General features: G+C 35.3%; 1 protein-coding gene across 1 annotated transcript in view; it reads left to right on the top strand.

The window, feature by feature from the left end:
* The window catches only part of STK26 (serine/threonine kinase 26), a 33,470-nt gene extending 17,667 nt beyond the window's left edge, over positions 1-15,803 (top strand). The window contains exons 4-12 of the mRNA XM_035541318.2: positions 5,184-5,240; positions 6,931-7,039; positions 7,128-7,285; positions 9,604-9,789; positions 10,401-10,549; positions 11,129-11,222; positions 11,677-11,739; positions 11,829-11,965; positions 12,422-15,803. Coding sequence (XP_035397211.1) covers positions 5,184-5,240; positions 6,931-7,039; positions 7,128-7,285; positions 9,604-9,789; positions 10,401-10,549; positions 11,129-11,222; positions 11,677-11,739; positions 11,829-11,965; positions 12,422-12,446 — 978 coding nt within the window. The 3' untranslated portion in view covers positions 12,447-15,803. The remainder of the gene's footprint in view (positions 1-5,183; positions 5,241-6,930; positions 7,040-7,127; positions 7,286-9,603; positions 9,790-10,400; positions 10,550-11,128; positions 11,223-11,676; positions 11,740-11,828; positions 11,966-12,421) is intronic.
* The last annotated feature ends 1,430 nt before the right edge of the window (positions 15,804-17,233 follow it).

Below are 17,233 nucleotides of genomic sequence, written 5' to 3' on the forward strand. Positions count from 1 at the left end.
TTCGTAAGCCATGAGTTGAACAGGGAAAGAAAATTGTCGTTTTATTATTACAGTAACATAGGTGCTAAAAGGGTATTCCAAATCTAAATAAGTACCTGTGCTTAACAATAGTGTCTTTGCCATTCTTGTGCAAGTCTTCTTTTTTTCCCCTTTTCTCAAATACATATATGTAGCTATTTTGTCAGTGCTATAAAACTTCCAACTCTTGGTTAGGGCTTTTTACTCTTTAAAATTTCCTGGCAAATATGGGCGTATATTATGCTTCGTTACTTTCCTCACCACTGTTTGAGTTCTTTCCATTTCTGTTCTAGATGGATAAATTCTGAAAGATTAATGCTGATCTCCTGCTTACTTTTCGCACTTCTAATATTTTTGGGGAAGGAAAACTTCTGTGAAGTTTAGGGAGGTGTTTGTGGAATTTTGGTTACTCTTCCATTCCTTTAAGAAATTCATTTAAAAAAAAAAGTCCACAGGAATGTTTTTCATCCCAGACTAGCCTGGTAGGTAATTCTATTGCTTGCTGTTCCCTGCTTAAGTAGTATCTTGGCTCCAAATTTTTCTAAGGTTAGGTTTATTCTTGGTTGCTAATACTAGAGCTTTCAACTTGAGATTCCTCAGTGGAAAGAGTGTATTAGCTTTGCTATAAATGTGCAAAGAATCTTTTATGCTGACTTTAATTTTGGTAATAACAGGTATTTTGAGAGTAGTATCTGTCTACTTTTTAGAATTTAATTGCTATAACTTTTAACTTTCTGTTAACTATTATTCTGAGAATGGCTGTCAGCCTAAGTATTCAACTCTGTAGTATTTAATTCTGGATTTAATTTCTACATACACTGTAGACTTCTTTTGGAAACAGAAGTATGTGCGATTTTGTTCCAAATGACTTTATAATTAAGGGTTAAAGAACACTGAGGCTAAATTCTGAAAATTAAGACGTTATTTCTTAGAAAGCAAAGTCCTAGGCTGTTGAGAGTAATAGCAGTTTGCTATGGATGTGACTGGTACCACGATCACATTCAAAGCAGTCAAATAGGTTTGTTGGTGAATACTTATTTTCACTGATTTTTATATATATATAACTAACTCCTAGAAATACTTTAAGGTAGTGGCTAAAAGAGCATTAGTATACACTAAATAGAAGACATTTCAAAACATAAAAGATAGTACTCTTCTTCTGTTTGCATCTTTTATTTGCCAGAAAACAAACGGGTTGAGCTCGATTGACCTCTTCTAGATAATGCTTATGGAATATAAATAGTTTACTGAAATATAATAATTATGTGTGTAGCTTTCTCTGAAGCTCTAGGAATGGTGTTAGAAATGTTTTTGCAGTTTTGCACTGCTTAAAGAGACTTTTCCTGTCTGTACCAAAGCAAACCATCAGTGCAGATGGTCAAATTGCTTTCAGTGCTTATTAATATATTTTAGTTGAATAATCCTGATCACTTTTAAAATACTGTTTGCAAGCTGCTGTTAATGAAGCCTACACGATTTGATGGGTTTTACTTTGAAGAAACTACACTTGAAACCATGTCTTGACTTCAGATTTTTCTTGTGTGTTCATCCAATTGAACTGTAACTGAACATCTTCTGTTGTAACTTATTCTCGTTAATTGACTGATTTTTAAGTAAACTTTGAACAAGCGGATGATTACTGACATCAAGGTTTAGTCAGTCTCAACTTTTCTTCTGTAAGATACCATAGCTGATAATTGAATGTTATTTATGATTAAAACTTGAAATTAGAGATGTTAACTGTGAGGGTTTTCTAATGGCAAGCTTTTCAGGTAAGTGATTTTTGTTTTGTGTGGTCTATTTTAAGTATTCTGTAGCTTTACAGTTTGTTTAGTTTCCTACAGTTCCTGATGCAGAAGCAGCTTTGTGACTGACAGGAATGGACTGACCCAATCTTGGGCCTTGGGACTTGTCAGCAACATGCAGGCTCTTCCAGATGCTCCTCCAGCTAAAGCAGGAACTGGAAGTGGGGAGGAAAGAGTGTTTTTATCTTGATTACTTGACTTAACTAATTTGTAACTTAGTCAGCTCAGCAGATGCCATTAAGATACTCTACTGCTCTGCAGCCTAGCTGCTCTTTAGCTACAATGTTTACATCTGACTTTTAAATGTGGTTTTAAAAATATGGACAGTCCCTGAATATTTTTACCTAACAATGTGAAGTTATTTATCTGTTATTAGATACTTCAAAAAACTTATCATTGATAAAAGGTAGTAAGGCTTGCTTTTTTAGAGCTTCTTGAGATAAAGCTGATGCCAGTTTTCCATTATTGTGATGCAAAAAAGGTGCAAAAAAAAAAAAACCTACCCCACAAAACAAGACACATCTTTGTAATTTGGGACACCTGTGTATCTTGAATTTTGGAGTTCAAACGGGAGTTTCCCACTGATTTAATTTTAGAGTTTTGCTATTGTTACTATTTTTTCTTAGTTTTTCTTTGGGTGTCTGGCAAGATCACCAGTATTTTCTAAACATTGGTAGGTGAAGTACAAGTATATAGTCAAAGAATGCACCACAGTAAACACTCGTGTAGGTAGGAAAAGCATTCACCTTTTGTATAATGTCTTTCACAAATGTGTGTAGTATTGTGCAAGCGTACAGCTGTATTAATGGAACTTTTGTAGGTAAGATAACTGAAATCCTGATGTATCTGTTTGTAGATGTTAATGTCTGTGGTAGGTAAAGGTCTAAATTCCTCTTGTCATCCAGTATTGCATTTAACATCATACCTCAGTAAATGAAACAGGTTATGTTAAGTACCCTTCAAAGTGATAAAACATAGCAATGTAGCAGTGTAAGATAAGCGAGACTGCTAAAGTGAGTATCTTCTTCAACTCTATGGCTTGCCAAAATGTTGGTATTACTACCTTATGAAAAAAAAAAAAGATTAAAGGTATTAAAGGTTACTCCACTTCTCGTATGTTTTGGTTATGCCAAATTGTGAAGCTTAATAAAATAATTGTACTGTCTTTTTTGCTTGATCCAATAGAGAGCAATCTTCTCTTGGTGACTGAAATACCATGATTGTTTTCTGTATTTGTGCTATGTAGCCTTTGGAGTAGGGAATTAAGTATCTGTCCTTGTAACTAGCATAGCTGCCTAGAATTGTTCTTTTCTTTTGCAATTAAACAAACCTGAAGTTACTTAGTTCTTTGGATTTCAGTATGGAAAACTCATACTAGCATCCAGAGACTTCCATCAAAGCTGTACAGAAGTTAGTGCAGCAAAGTTTTGAGTCCGTCTAAAGATATTGTTTGTTCTACATTGTCTATTTATACTTGGTCGACCTAAAATAGCTAGGAAAAAGGTTGTACATGCTTGGCTAGAAAATATCCACACCCGGTTAGGCTGGATAGTAGCAGTTTCTTTGAGACATTATTTCAGAAACACAGTACTTATTCATTTTCACCTTACAGTGTTTTCAGCTAATAGTCAAACCCTCCAAACATGTCTGGTAACCACAATGTTTGCCTTAAACTGGAGTTCCTTGCAGGTCTTCTCAACTGACAAAGTAGGGCTTTATAAAAACGGCTAAAATTAGCCAGCCCTTCCCTGCTGATCTCATAATATTGGAATAGACTCTCATAAATGGCGTGTTTCTTAAATTCAGGATAAATCTAACAGAGTACACTTTGTTAACGTAATTGGATGTGTTACTTTCAGAAACTGCACCTTTATTTGCTTGTTGTATCCTGTAGATTTCTGTCACTAGTCAGGAAACAGGGTAGGACAGAATACAACCTAGCAAGAGGCTTTAAAAAGTACTTCAGCAATAAGCTTGTGTTCTGCTATCAGGAACTAGTGCTAGTAAATACTTGCTGCTTAAACACTGCATGGTACTTCATCGTTTATGCTCTATTTTAGTATTTTTTTAATAGCTGTGGTATTGATTTCAATGAAATGTTTTTACTCCCAGAATTCCTTAAAGTCGTAGCCCGTAGGTTAATATCTGTGTTTCTGCTTCTGAGGGGGCTGTGGCAAGTAGCAGATCCCAGTTTTGAAATATACGCTCTGTAGATCTCATAACAAATCTCTCAATTTTTTGTTTGTATGAATCAGCTGCTCCTTGCAATTGCATGCTAAGGATGAACTCAGCACCTATAAAATCGTTAGAAGAATGTCAAATCTAGTACTGTAGCTGAGACATCTCAACAAAGAAAGTACAGCAGCTCACAGAAGTGAAGATTCAAATGGTACATAGTGAAGGAATACGTGAACTTTGCAGTGTTACTAGCAACTTAAAAACAAACTATAAGTTAGGTTCCTTAAGTCATATTATATTGGTCTTACCAACCTTTTTTAGTGGTTGATTTAGAATGTCTGGTCTGAAAAACTAGGAAATAATGAATGTTTTTGTAGGCTTCCAGGTCTAACAGTGCAGTTTCTCCTGGTTGGTGCTTACAGTGCTGCTTACAATCTCAAAATTGGAGCTGCCTATCTGATAGCAGGCATGTTTCATGATAGATACAAGAGCTGTGAATTTTCATTTATTTATTGTTTCCCACAACTTAAGTTGGAACTTGTAGACATGATAGATACGCACTTGCGCGATTAACATGTGGATGGAGGGACAGCTAGCATCTATGTCCATTTAGTCTTTAAATTTCTGTTGTCTGAAGAGAGGTTTGTGTTCTCGCACTTGCCCAAAAGCAGTTCTAAGTTCTGAGTATTTTCCTCAGATGAGAATTGTGGTGATGTTGCAAGTTTTTTGTTAAAATGTTATTGATTTTGTACAGCAAATAGCTGGAAGTAATAACTTCAGTGCAAAGATAGATTGTAGTTCTTGCAGAAGACTTAAATTAAAATCCTGGCTTTAGACTTAAACACCCACCAAAATCTTTTTTTTTTTCCTCTTAAGTTCCGTTTCTTTAGGTGGAATTATTTTAGATCAGCTTAGAGGAAAGTGATTTTGGGGGGAGGAGGAAGGTGGTGATGTGTATCACTTCTGGTGTTGTTTTTGTTCTTATATGGAAGTCAAACTTTAATTGATATGTAGGCATCTTGCACAGGAGCTATGTGATCATTCTGCAGGAAGTAATTAGATGCATCTTAATGATTAATGGGTTTCTATATTTGTATTCTCCCAACAGTATACTGGTAGTTCATTGAAGGACTTTTTTTGTGGCACCCTTGAACTTCTAACAGCTCATGCATTCTTTTACAGGGCACAAAACTATGGATAATAATGGAATACTTGGGTGGAGGGTCAGCTTTGGATCTTGTAAGTATATAATATTTGCATTATGAGTAAAACCTACTTAATTGTGTTTTCATATCACTTAATGAAATCAATTCCCTGGAGGCTGTTAATGTTGCATCACTGCTACATTATAGTGCTCCAAAATTGTTGATTTGCATGGTAGTTCTGTTACATGTTGGTGTTAATTTTTTTGTTTGTTTGTTTTACTGTTTGTCTCTAAGCATTAGGAAACTCTTGTTCTCAGTCAAATAGAAGGCAAATTGTGGTGTTTTTCTTTTTTAGTATGAGAAGTACTGTTTGCCCCATAGAGGGGGTAGGAGGGTGGGTGACTTGTCTTGAGTGTGGAGTTTTTTTTTGTTGGTGTCCAGTCCCCCCCAAATCAGGGTATTCATTACAGTTGCATACAAAATGTTTCCTTTATGATCAGGTCTCAGGAATTAATATTGTGTGTGCCTACAGAGTATAATTAATTTTAACTGGTTAGACGGTGTTAATTTTTCCATTTTCTGTTAAACATGGAAGTACCTTTTATTTAAGATTGTGTAGCATTCATGAAGGATGTAGCTTAGACAGAACAAGTGCACAGTCCACTTCATGTGGATGTGGTTTCCCCATACTTTCAGTACAGCTCCGCCTCAACTGTAAAGCTTCAAGACCCACCCTTTCCTGCAAGATAATATAACTCAGTCTTTGTGTGATTCTGAAGGGAAAAATATCATGTCTTCAGTATTACAACATGGTGTTAATTATATATTTGCTACCAGTTCTCCTTTCTGCAAAGGTTTAAGTCTGTGCTTAACTTTACAGATCTGTTTAAACTTTATGGAATTACATCACATCAGCTCAAGTCTAGGAATGCAAAAGCATAGTAATTATGTATAGTGTATAGTACTTTGTAGCTTTGGAACTTAGTCTTTTTGAGAGAGAGACTGAGATAATTCTTCTTTAACACTTTCACATAATTTATAGTCTTTTGTGGATTGTCAGGAAATAATGAAGTAGGTTTTTGTAGTAGTGTTCAGTGGTTTCACTTGTTCTTTAGAAGGATAAAACCTTAATTTTTGGCTTATTTCATTTTGCTTCAATTTTTTGTAATGTTACAGTTTTCTCTTTCACTACAGTTTTGTGTGGGTTTTTTGATTCTTGTTTTTGTAGTAGGATCACACACCTTAATACTTCTGTTTTAGTTACATAGCTTTCCAATGTGCAAAACTTACCCCATACAAGCAGCTTTATGGTAGTGCATTATGTTGTTGTTGCAAAGGCAAGCATGGAATCAAAAATATTGGAACAAGGAAAAAAGTATCATTAACTTTATAAACAGCATTCAATAGACATTTATTCTGAAATAAACTGTTTCTTCATACACATTTTAAAATGCAAAATTCAGTCTACTGTGTTTGATAGAAAACTAAAACTTCTTAGGAAGTTCTAGCTTTTCGTGTGTGTTGCATGCTGAGGGGACTGTACTGTACATAAAAGAAAAGTAGCAGCACTTTGCATGTATTATCAGTAGAGGAGATGTGAAGATGATCGTTCTAATGGCACCTATTTGTGATAGAATATTGAGTTACTTAATCAAATCTTCATTTCATGAATTCTTTTAGCTGTTTACATTAAAAATGTTTCAAGTTAATATTTAATTAAATCAATAACAAGGCAGAAATTAGATACAAGAATAAAACTATTTTACTGTGTCTTTTCTCTAAAGCTGCGTGCTGGCCCATTTGATGAGTTCCAGATCGCTACCATGCTAAAGGAAATCTTGAAAGGTCTTGACTACCTACATTCAGAGAAAAAAATTCACAGGGATATAAAAGGTGCATTTAAAATGTAACTTTGTTAAAGCCCTTAAAAATCATGGGAGCAGTGTTCTAAATTAGGTGTTATATTATTTCCATTTGGCAGCTGCCAATGTCTTGTTATCAGAGCAAGGTGATGTTAAGCTTGCTGATTTTGGAGTTGCTGGGCAGCTGACAGACACGCAAATTAAGAGGAATACCTTTGTTGGAACTCCATTTTGGATGGCCCCTGAAGTTATTCAGCAGTCAGCGTATGATTCAAAAGTAAGTATGAGAGTAGAATATCTTTTCTTTGTATCTGCAGATCTAACAGAAGGCACTGTTTTTTTGTCTTTCTAGCTTTATCAATACTGAAAAAAGGTTTATTTCAAATTACGGGATTTTAAGTAACAAAAGAACAATTAAACTGTTATTACAGTAATTGGATGTCACTGTACTCCCATGCAAGATCCATGAAAACTCAGCAAGTAAACTTGATGCTTTCATGTTAACATTCTTTTAGAGAAACTCCCTGGATACTTTGTGTTGTGGGTTTATTTTTGTTTAATTTAAATTCAGTATTTCCCATTTTATTCAAGCAGTAATAAAGCTTTCAAATCAGAATACTACCAGAATTTATCACCTTATTTTAAACCTGAGATCAGGGCTGAAATTTTACTCTATTCTCACTCTTTTATATGACATGAATCTTACCATTTGAACTTAATCTCTTTAGATGCAGGTATTTAAGTTGGTCTCTAGGCTTCCTCTTACTGTCAAAGGAAAAGGAATTGAATGGGTTGCCTGTCTTTCCATTATCTACAGAAGGGTGACTTGTGTGAGACCAAGTTTAGCTTTAGTATTCATCTGTGTTTTGTCAGTAAACATTGGACTCTTAATACGTGATTGCATTTCTACAACTCGCTGTCAGGTATTTCTGTGTAATTCTGAAGATTTCAACTAATTGCAGACGAATTAGAAGGGAGAGTTTCTCAATGTGAACAAACAGTAAAAAAGCAGACACTGTATCCCTGCCATGTTTTCTGCGGGTTTGGAGCTGCTGCTAAAAATCACTATAAGGAAGGAACAATCCCCTTTACTCCTGTGTCTATACCCACAAAATGGTCTAGAGCATGTGGTTAGTGAAATGACAGTATATTTTGGTGCTGGCACTGGATTTTCTACACTGTTTAGATACATCCTCAAGTAGGAACAAGAAATCTGAAAGTCTTGGTAGTGCAAAGTAACTTTCATACTGTTTTTCTCAAATAGTAGGCATTTAACCATACTTGTAATGTGCAGTTTTACTTAACATAAAAGCCTTTTGAGTATCTGAGATGTACTAAAAATCCACAGATTTTTCCCAGAATCATTCAAGTTTGAAGAAATTTTGTACATATCAGGGGTTCTTGCTGATAATAAGGAGCATATACATTCACCTCTAATTTTCATGTGTAGAGTTCCAGTGGTACAACTGTAATACTCTTTCTAGGGCTTTTTTCTCTAGCTTGTTTTAAAAATGCATGTTGTCCTGTCCAAGTGAAAATAATTCCTCTTCTGTTTGCCCTGTGTGTAAATCAGCTGTACCACCCCTTCATTTACATTCTGCCAGCAACCTAATCTCCTGCTTTCCATATCTCCTCACTATTGTTGCAAGAGCAATGCCCTTTCTCCTTTCTTTCTTAGCCAGAAGTCTAGTGGGAAAGTATGAAAGAGGCAGGCCTTCGGGTAGGACAGATGAAAAGGTTTTGAACAGGATACACTGATTTCTAGTCTAATACTGAAAAGCATTTTGGCATCTGGACTGAATTTTAACTTTTCTCTGTTCCCTTCTTCAGAATAGTAGAAAATGAAATAAATTAATACACTTTTATAGTAACAGACTTACAAGCCCCACCTCTTTCAAAATGTTTTGTTCCAGTTACGAGCTAGCTTATTTCTTCAATATTAAAGTACAGATATTTTAGTTCTTCTTATGAATAGGAAAGGAGTATTGGAGTGATACAACTTGTAACCCTTCTTTACTATATGGGCAGCTTTGGGTTATGACTAATTTGCCAAGTGTAGTCAATCATTCCCATTTTTAATGAGAAACACCTATAGTGACTTGAATGGCTCTTGTAACTAATCTAAAAAGATGTAAATGATGTATATTTCACTTGGGAGAAATATTTCACTTGGGAGAAATCTCTAAGTTGGAAGATTTCATAGTTTCACGAATAAAATTTGTCTCTGTATCAATAAGGCTTATTTCTAGGTAAAAACAGTATCACTTGAATCTTCAGAAACTTTTACTGCCAACTTGGTGTCTCATATCTAACCAGAGTTGTTGATCATTTTCCAGCAAACTTCATAAAGCTGTTAGGAAAGAAATAGACAATGCAACAATACCGATGTTGTATACATCGGTCAAAGTTATTCAAGACTGATTAAATCACTTAGGTCTTTGTAAATTATAGCCTTTGAGTATTAAAAAAGAATCTTTATGCATTTTCTACTGAGACCAAAGTTAACTTTATTATATGGATGCAGATTTCAGTTATTAAATGCTTTGTTGTGATATCATTTAACTTTATGCTATAAGTAACTTTTTCCTTTCTCAGGCTGACATCTGGTCATTGGGAATCACTGCTATTGAACTAGCCAAAGGGGAGCCACCCAACTCTGATATGCATCCAATGAGAGTTCTGTTTCTCATTCCAAAAAACAATCCTCCAACTTTGTTAGGAGAATTCAGTAAACCTTTTAAAGAATTCATCGATGCATGTCTGAATAAGGATCCAACATTTGTGAGTAGATAAGTGTGTGTGTAGAGATGTATAATTATATTTTTTAATACATGTTTGTGAAGTATTCTGCTGGTACGGTACATCCTAGTTGATTTTAATAATTTTGGAGACTATACTTTTGACTGTAAATATTAATGGTACTTCTTAACAGATGTCTCTTCACCCCAGCCTCTTTTGTTTAAAATTATGGGGGGGGGCGGGCAGAAGAATTGATGATGGCAGAGGCAACTTCCTACAACGCATGTGAACCTAGGTTAAGGTCAGAAGAGAAGCTTTGAAAGAGGAGGGAATCCTAAATCTCTTCCCTAGCAGAACTTTTGTTGTCTGCCTGAATTCTGCTTACAAGGAAATGTTGCAGTGGAGAAATTTGATTAGTCATTTTCCTGGGTGTGTACTTTCTAGCATAGAAGGGTAAGCAATAGTCTGTGTGTTACTTGATCATATTTTTAGAGTGCTTGTAAATGTGGATTACTGGCTTTTCTCAACTTCCTGTTTCTACTAATTTCCTGATGCTGTATGAGCTAAGTCAGTTGTCATACTAAATCTCCCTTACTAACATTTAAAGTCACAAAATGTTAGCATAACATTAAATACTTAAGTGTTTCTTATAGCGCCCTACAGCAAAAGAACTTCTGAAGCACAAATTCATTATGAAAAATGCCAAGAAGACTTCATACCTGACAGAACTAATTGATAGGTTTAAGAGATGGAAAGCAGAGGGACATAGTAGCGATGAAACTGATTCCGATGGTTCTGATTCGTAAGTTAATTTTCACAATTTAGTCTCTATCTGACTTTTTCTGTTTTGCATTGGCTTCTTTGAAGGAAATCCTCTGTTTGAAACTGAAGACTAATGTATAAGTCAAGCTATGCACTCATTCTCTTTAATTTTTTTTAAATCTAAACTCTGTTTCAGTGCTGTTTAAGTGCTGTGTATCTCCTAGTTTGGGGCTAGTGGTTATACCAAAAACAATGAATTACAATTAGAAATACCACAGAGCAAGGCTGAGGTGTACAAAGAGGTTTGCATAATGTGGGTGGAACAACATGCCTTCTGTAAGTGTCTTGATTTTCTGGACATCAGATAACTTTTAAATGGGATGTCATAGGAGAAGGTAAGCTTTATAAGTAGGCATCTTCTGGTTGCTTTGATTGTATTTCAAGATGGTCTCTGAAGTTGTTTTTCTGAAGTTCATTTAACGTTTCAACACATGTTTTTTTTCCTATGTTTTAAGGCATACAGAAATAATCCATATAGATTTACTATGTATTTGGGTTACCTATGGTTGCTAGCATTATGCCGTGGCTAGTATTATGTACATCATATCCTTTTTCTTAGGGAGTCAAGTAACAAAGAAAACAACTCTCATCCTGAGTGGAGCTTTACTACAGTTCGAAAGAAACCAGATGCAAAGAAGCTGCAGAATGGGACGGTATGTAGTCTAAAGAGTTCTTCTTTAAGAGCCGGTTTTGAAGCCATCGTAAGGTAGTGTTAAAACTTTGTATTTATTCAGTTTTCTTAAGAACTGACTACTTTTTTTGTAGTTCAGCAGATAATGCTTGTTAGTGACATTTCCTATGCCTGTGTCAGCATTAATTGCAAAAGATACCACATACTAATAGAACAGTATCTGTTCAAAGATATATGAATTTTAAACTGTTATATAATATTAGAGAAGAGAAATTGAAGTGTGACAATGACTTGTCATCAGGCATCTATTTCCATATTTCCTAACATTTTTTGATGTACTGTACCTTCATTGTTTTGTGATATGTTACAAGGGCTGTGCTGAATTCAGCTGAACTTTCAAAATCTTGTAAGCTGCATTTAACATGGCATACGTATGGTATAGGAATATACTGATATCCTTATTTGTTAATTTTTAGGATCAAGATCTTGTTAAAACCCTGAGTTGTTTAACTATGATAATCACCCCTGTCTTTGCTGAGGTAAGTTTTACCTTCAAAGAACTTTTTAAGTTATTGCCCAAGCACCTGATGAATTCTGTAAGCTTTATCTGCTTCGGTTTGCTACTCAGCTCAAACAGCAGGACACAAATAATGCTAGCAGAAAGAAAGCAATTGAGGAACTTGAGAAAAGCATCAATATGGCAGAAGCAACATGTCCAGGGATCACAGATAAGATGGTGAAGAAACTTATGGAGAAATTTCAGAAGTAAGTGAAGAAAGTTTTGCATGCATTTAAAAAAAATATATGTTTTTATGGGGGAAAAAAAAAATGAAGTACTTCCATTAAGGAAAAGCTAGTTGATTTCAAGCATTTCATATGCTAGGGAAGTTTGAGTACAGTATTTTGATAAGTGATAGATCTGTTACATCCAGGGCTCTACATTCTTAGCTTCAGTAGTTATATATAACACTTCTGGTTATTGAAAGAAAAACTAATGCTAACAGTAACTTTTTTAGCTTGGTCTTTACGCTCTGCAATTTTACTGTAGTTGTTATATTTTGCTTCCTTTAATTTAACCTGCAGTTTTATCTCAAGCATATTTATAGCAAGGAAGGGAGCAGGAGAATTCTTACTAGTTTAATGATGCGTAGATAGTTACTTGCTGTCTGCCAAGATAAGTTTTTGTTAATTATTGTGTCTTTACTTACTTTATATCCGTAGATTTTCTGTTAATGACTCATCCTAAGAAACTTCACATAATTGACTGCTGTTTCATATGGACCCAGTGAAACCCACCAAAACTACTTCAAGCTTGGCAGTGCTTAGCTCATGAGCTCCTTGTGCCTTTTGGATCTTTGCAACATATTGATGGTGATTTGAGGATTTGAAAGAACCTACTCAACTATTTTGTGGCAGTGCACATGGTTTTATATTTTCAGGAAATTATTTTGTAAAGAACAACTTTTAATATTGTAGTTTCACCAGTTTAATCTGATAAATGTTGAGGTGCAGTTTTGCTTTTAGAAATAACCATTACTTTAGTTGATAGAAAGTGCAAGTACAGTATGTTTTGATGCTATTTTGTTCCTGTACACAGGGATGTACAGGTCTTTTGTATTCATGAGTTAAACTTTTGTAAATCACTAACAAGCTTCAGAGAAAATAGCTTTTTCACAAGCATATTCAAAACATGTATTGTAGTGGCAAGGGTATTGCTGTAGCACCTGCTTCAACCAGCATATAGTTATCGTGCCCTGAAGAATAAACCTGCAACAGTATCTATTATAATTCTAAATTGGTACAGTATTTTAGGCAGCTCTATGATTAAATATATTTGAGAGCAATATGTCAATAGTTTGCAGGTGATATGTAGCAACAGGTATATCCTGATGTACAGTATATGTATTACCTTTTAGAACAAGTAGTAATTCAATCTTACATCATCATGGTAGGAAAATTAAAGCAATACAGTTGAGGGGGTGGGGCTTTTGGCAATAATGGACAAAAACTGAAGTCCAATTTTATTTAACTTAATTTTTTTCCTCTGAGTATACATACCTGGGTGGAAGGGAGCCAGAGAAGCCGAGCGTCGCATGATACATACCTCACAAGCAGGTATAAGTGTAACACCAGCGTTCTTTGTGGTGGTGTTGTTTCTCCTGTAAGATATTTATACACATTTTTGTTCTTAAATACATTAAATACAGTACATCAACATAATTTGTTTATAATTTTCTGAAAGTGTATTTTAAATATGTATTTACCAGTTAATATGCAAATAACTGAGTTATAGATATTCTTTCACAAAAAAGTAGTACTGTGCAGTATGGAGTGATTTTTTTCATAAAAAGTAGGTAAGATTATAAAGTTGCTTTCAGTTATATATTTATGGTACTGCTAACTGGGTAATCTCTTCTGGTTTTATATTATTTTTTTGTTATTATTTGTTTTTCTTTCTTTTTCAACCCAGTATGTATATTATGCTGAAATTTTGAACTGGGATTTTTTTTTTCAGTACTTAGCTGTGGAACTGTTGGTGTAAATTTATTTTTGATAAAGGTTGGGTGTGTTTATTTTATGGTTCAGACCTGCACATTTTGTTTTTGCACAAAAGTCATTTTAAAAATCTGAAATATATCTGCCAAATATTGAAAAAGTAATGGTGTGCAAGTAAATACTGCATTTTTAGTCAAATGTTGCCATTACATCGTTTTTATATAAAGGACACTTGTGAGAGATGGTGGTTAGATATGCCAAGGACAATTATTTTCAATGGTGCCTACACTGTAAAAAATTTAAAAAAGGAAAAAAAAAAAAAAAAGAAAAAAAACCTTTGTTTTAATTTTAAAGAAGTGTTTCTGTTTAAAACTTTCATCTGCTATATAACTGAAATTCGATTAGAATTTATATCTGAGAAAAAGTCTGGAAATAGTTTTTGAAAACAATAATGTTATGGATTAAATAAATATTTTTATAAATGTAAAAGCAGCAAAAGTTGTAAATACAGTTGATCTGAAGCTTTACAAAATAACTGCATCACAAACAAATTGTAGTGCTTCTCTAGCTTCTGTAGTTGTTAGTCTTGTAAATCTGTTTATAGATGAAGCTTATTTCAATGTTTTGGGGGGTTTTAAATGGTTTAAAAATAAATATTTAAGTTCTGTAAACTTTCATGAGCTCTTTCTGTTGTGCATTTTATTCTGGATTTTAATAAATGTGCAGAGGCGTGCATATACCTCCTATCTTGTGTTATGGTTTAGCAAAGGTGTTCCTTGCACAGAGTTGCATGGTTGCTTTGAATAGGTTTTGGGTCGTTCTCCCCTCCCCCCCATGCTGTTCTTGTCTGGAAGATACCTACCAGCTGCTATGCAACAGGGAATGCTAGAGAGACAGAGCAATTCCAGGGCTCAGTTTTGGTTTCAGTCCCATAGAGGTGTGTTCAGGATCCATGTGCTCAAACGAATGTGCATGGCCTGTGACAACGTAGCGTGGCCTAATATCTCTACGGACTTAATTGTGAACTTGGCATTGTAAAGTGAAGGTACAAAAAGGCCAGGGCCACAGTTACCTCAGCTTTTACTTCACCAGTCTCATCCCAAATCTTATTGTAAAGACCTCCATATTCATTTCTCAGAATTAAAATCATGTTTTTACTTCTATGTCACTTCCTTTAACGTGTGGTATGGTTTTTGTTTTTGTTTTTTTAATGAGACCAAGGGGAGAGGTGATAAGAATTTCTCCTGAATTTTGTAATTGGTGGTTATACCCTGTTGACAGAGTCTTTAATCTATGCAACTCCATATCCTGTTCTGGGTAGCCAGGGTTAGTGAATTAATTAATCTGTCCTATTTATGTGGTAAGACTGTAGCAAGTTACTGAACTATGGTGCCTCTTCCTGTGAAACGGGTGGGTCGTATGCCTACCTCACAGGACAGTATGGGGGGAAAAAATCATCCATGTATGCATAAAACAGCTTCATTCTCTTGTAAGAACAGTCCATTTAAAGACTGCTTTATTGTACTGCACATGGCATTTTTGCACCTAAGGTCTCTGTGCATTGTATGACTGTAACTCTTAAGAATGGATGTCTGTATTACTGGTTTCCAGAGAACAGTTCCTTTTTCCCCATGACTTGTTAGATATTGATGAACTGTGTAACTTAATCAGCAGTATTCTGTTGCTGGCAGATAGATAATGGGAAGAGATATCAAGATATTCATTTAGGAATCATCTTCTTGTGTGTTTGGTTTGTTAGGTTTCCCACCGTAGATGGAGAAGAATTGATATTGAAGTAGTCTTATCAAAGTAGTCTGAATCACAGAGTAGAGAAATGTATTTGTTCTTGGGTAGATGAGTCCTTTATCAATGTAATCATTCTTAAAACCCCTGGTCTCTTGATTCCTCTAGCACACTTCTGTACAGTAAGCATTGTAGTATTGTAAAAACCTGTTCTTGCATTCAATTGAATGTCTCTAGTTGAATAGGAAAGTACATAGATTCTTGATGTGTTTGCACAAGGCTTAGCAATTGTTAAAGGTCTCATTTTTATAACACTGTTTTATGACTTAACACTGGAATAAAATTATTTTATTCTTTACAAAGTTTTAATGGTATGTATGTCGGCTTGCCTTATTTCACATCTTTCCAATAAATGAAGTTACACTTAATATAGAAATTAGTTAAATTTGCTGGAACCTTAGAACTGCTCCAAACTAATGTTCTTTATATACTGTGTACATTTTGATGCTTTTGTAACTTAATACATACACCTATATGTTAAAGAAACAACTGAATATCTTGCATGTAAATCTCAAGGTTAGCTTTTATCTATAAGTGATGCATTTTATGAGCCCCAGCTACATCAGTCCAAATGCACTGAGTAGCTTAATGTTTTGATGCTATAATGCTTCTGTGCCCCCACCCAATTAATACTGCTTGCTTGCTTGAGGGATGTAAGTTTGCATTTTCCCAGGTACTGATATGTCTTTCACCATCAGCAGTCCATGTCATCTCTCTATCCTCAGTATTTTTTGTTCGTTTTACTAGTGAAACACACTCAATATTCTTGCCTCTTGGTGAACAGGGCTGAGAAGGGACTATACAGGTACCACAGGGAAGGACTGATGCAAGGGTTATTTTGGTTGTTCCTTTGCATGTGTGCCGCTGCTTACTGAGATTGTTCCTTTATTCTAGTCAGTCCCAGCAAAGCTGGCTTATGCAATGATTTTAGCTTAATTTCTGTTGCTTACTCAGGACTGCTTTGTTCCTCTGCTATTGTTGACCATTATGTATGATGCGCTAAGTCACAGCGTACATGCTGTGCCCCAGTACTCTCTAGTCAATGGAAAAATCCAAAAATAGTTCCCAAGTCCTTGTTTCTCCATCTCATTGCAGTGTCCCCAGCAGTCTCGAATGCTGGAGTTAGGAACTCCTGGAGGTTTGCGCACTGTAGTTTTACGTTGATCCCTCCCAGTAAGGCTGCTTGTCTGTTCTGGGCTATGCTCAAGGTAAAGCTGACCTGGGCCAGCCTTCCATGTCTCCACATGATTTCAGGACCTAACAGTGATTGTAGGTTTGCCTGTGTGCTTAAGGTATAATAACCCTTTAAGGGATGTTCTCTGGGGACTATGTGTAAATTCTGTAGTTGAATCACTACAGCTATTTTTTCCCCTTACCACACCATGCATGTAGATTGCCATACTTAAATGCTGCATTGAATGGCAGTTCTTGCTGTTTCCAAGATACAGAGCATGGAGAAAGTAAACTTTCTATTTATGCAGAGTTTTTTTCCTTTTTTTCATTCACCAGAACGTGTGCCAGTCCCAGAGCAGCATGTGGGGTCCAGGTAGTTCACAACTTCTTCAGCCCAGAATAACCTGGAGCAAAAGCAAACTGTGCTCTCTTGTTGATCTAACACATTTCTTTGGGCAGCTGACCAAGAATGTGGTTGTTTTCAGCAGCATTCAGTGAGTCTCAGCTGCCTCTAAGACAATGAACGCACAGAGGGAAAGCAGCCTGGCAGCTCTGTGGAGC

Source organism: Cygnus atratus, chromosome 13, assembly GCF_013377495.2.
Source record: "Cygnus atratus isolate AKBS03 ecotype Queensland, Australia chromosome 13, CAtr_DNAZoo_HiC_assembly, whole genome shotgun sequence".
In the NCBI taxonomy this organism is placed as follows: domain Eukaryota; kingdom Metazoa; phylum Chordata; class Aves; order Anseriformes; family Anatidae; genus Cygnus; species Cygnus atratus.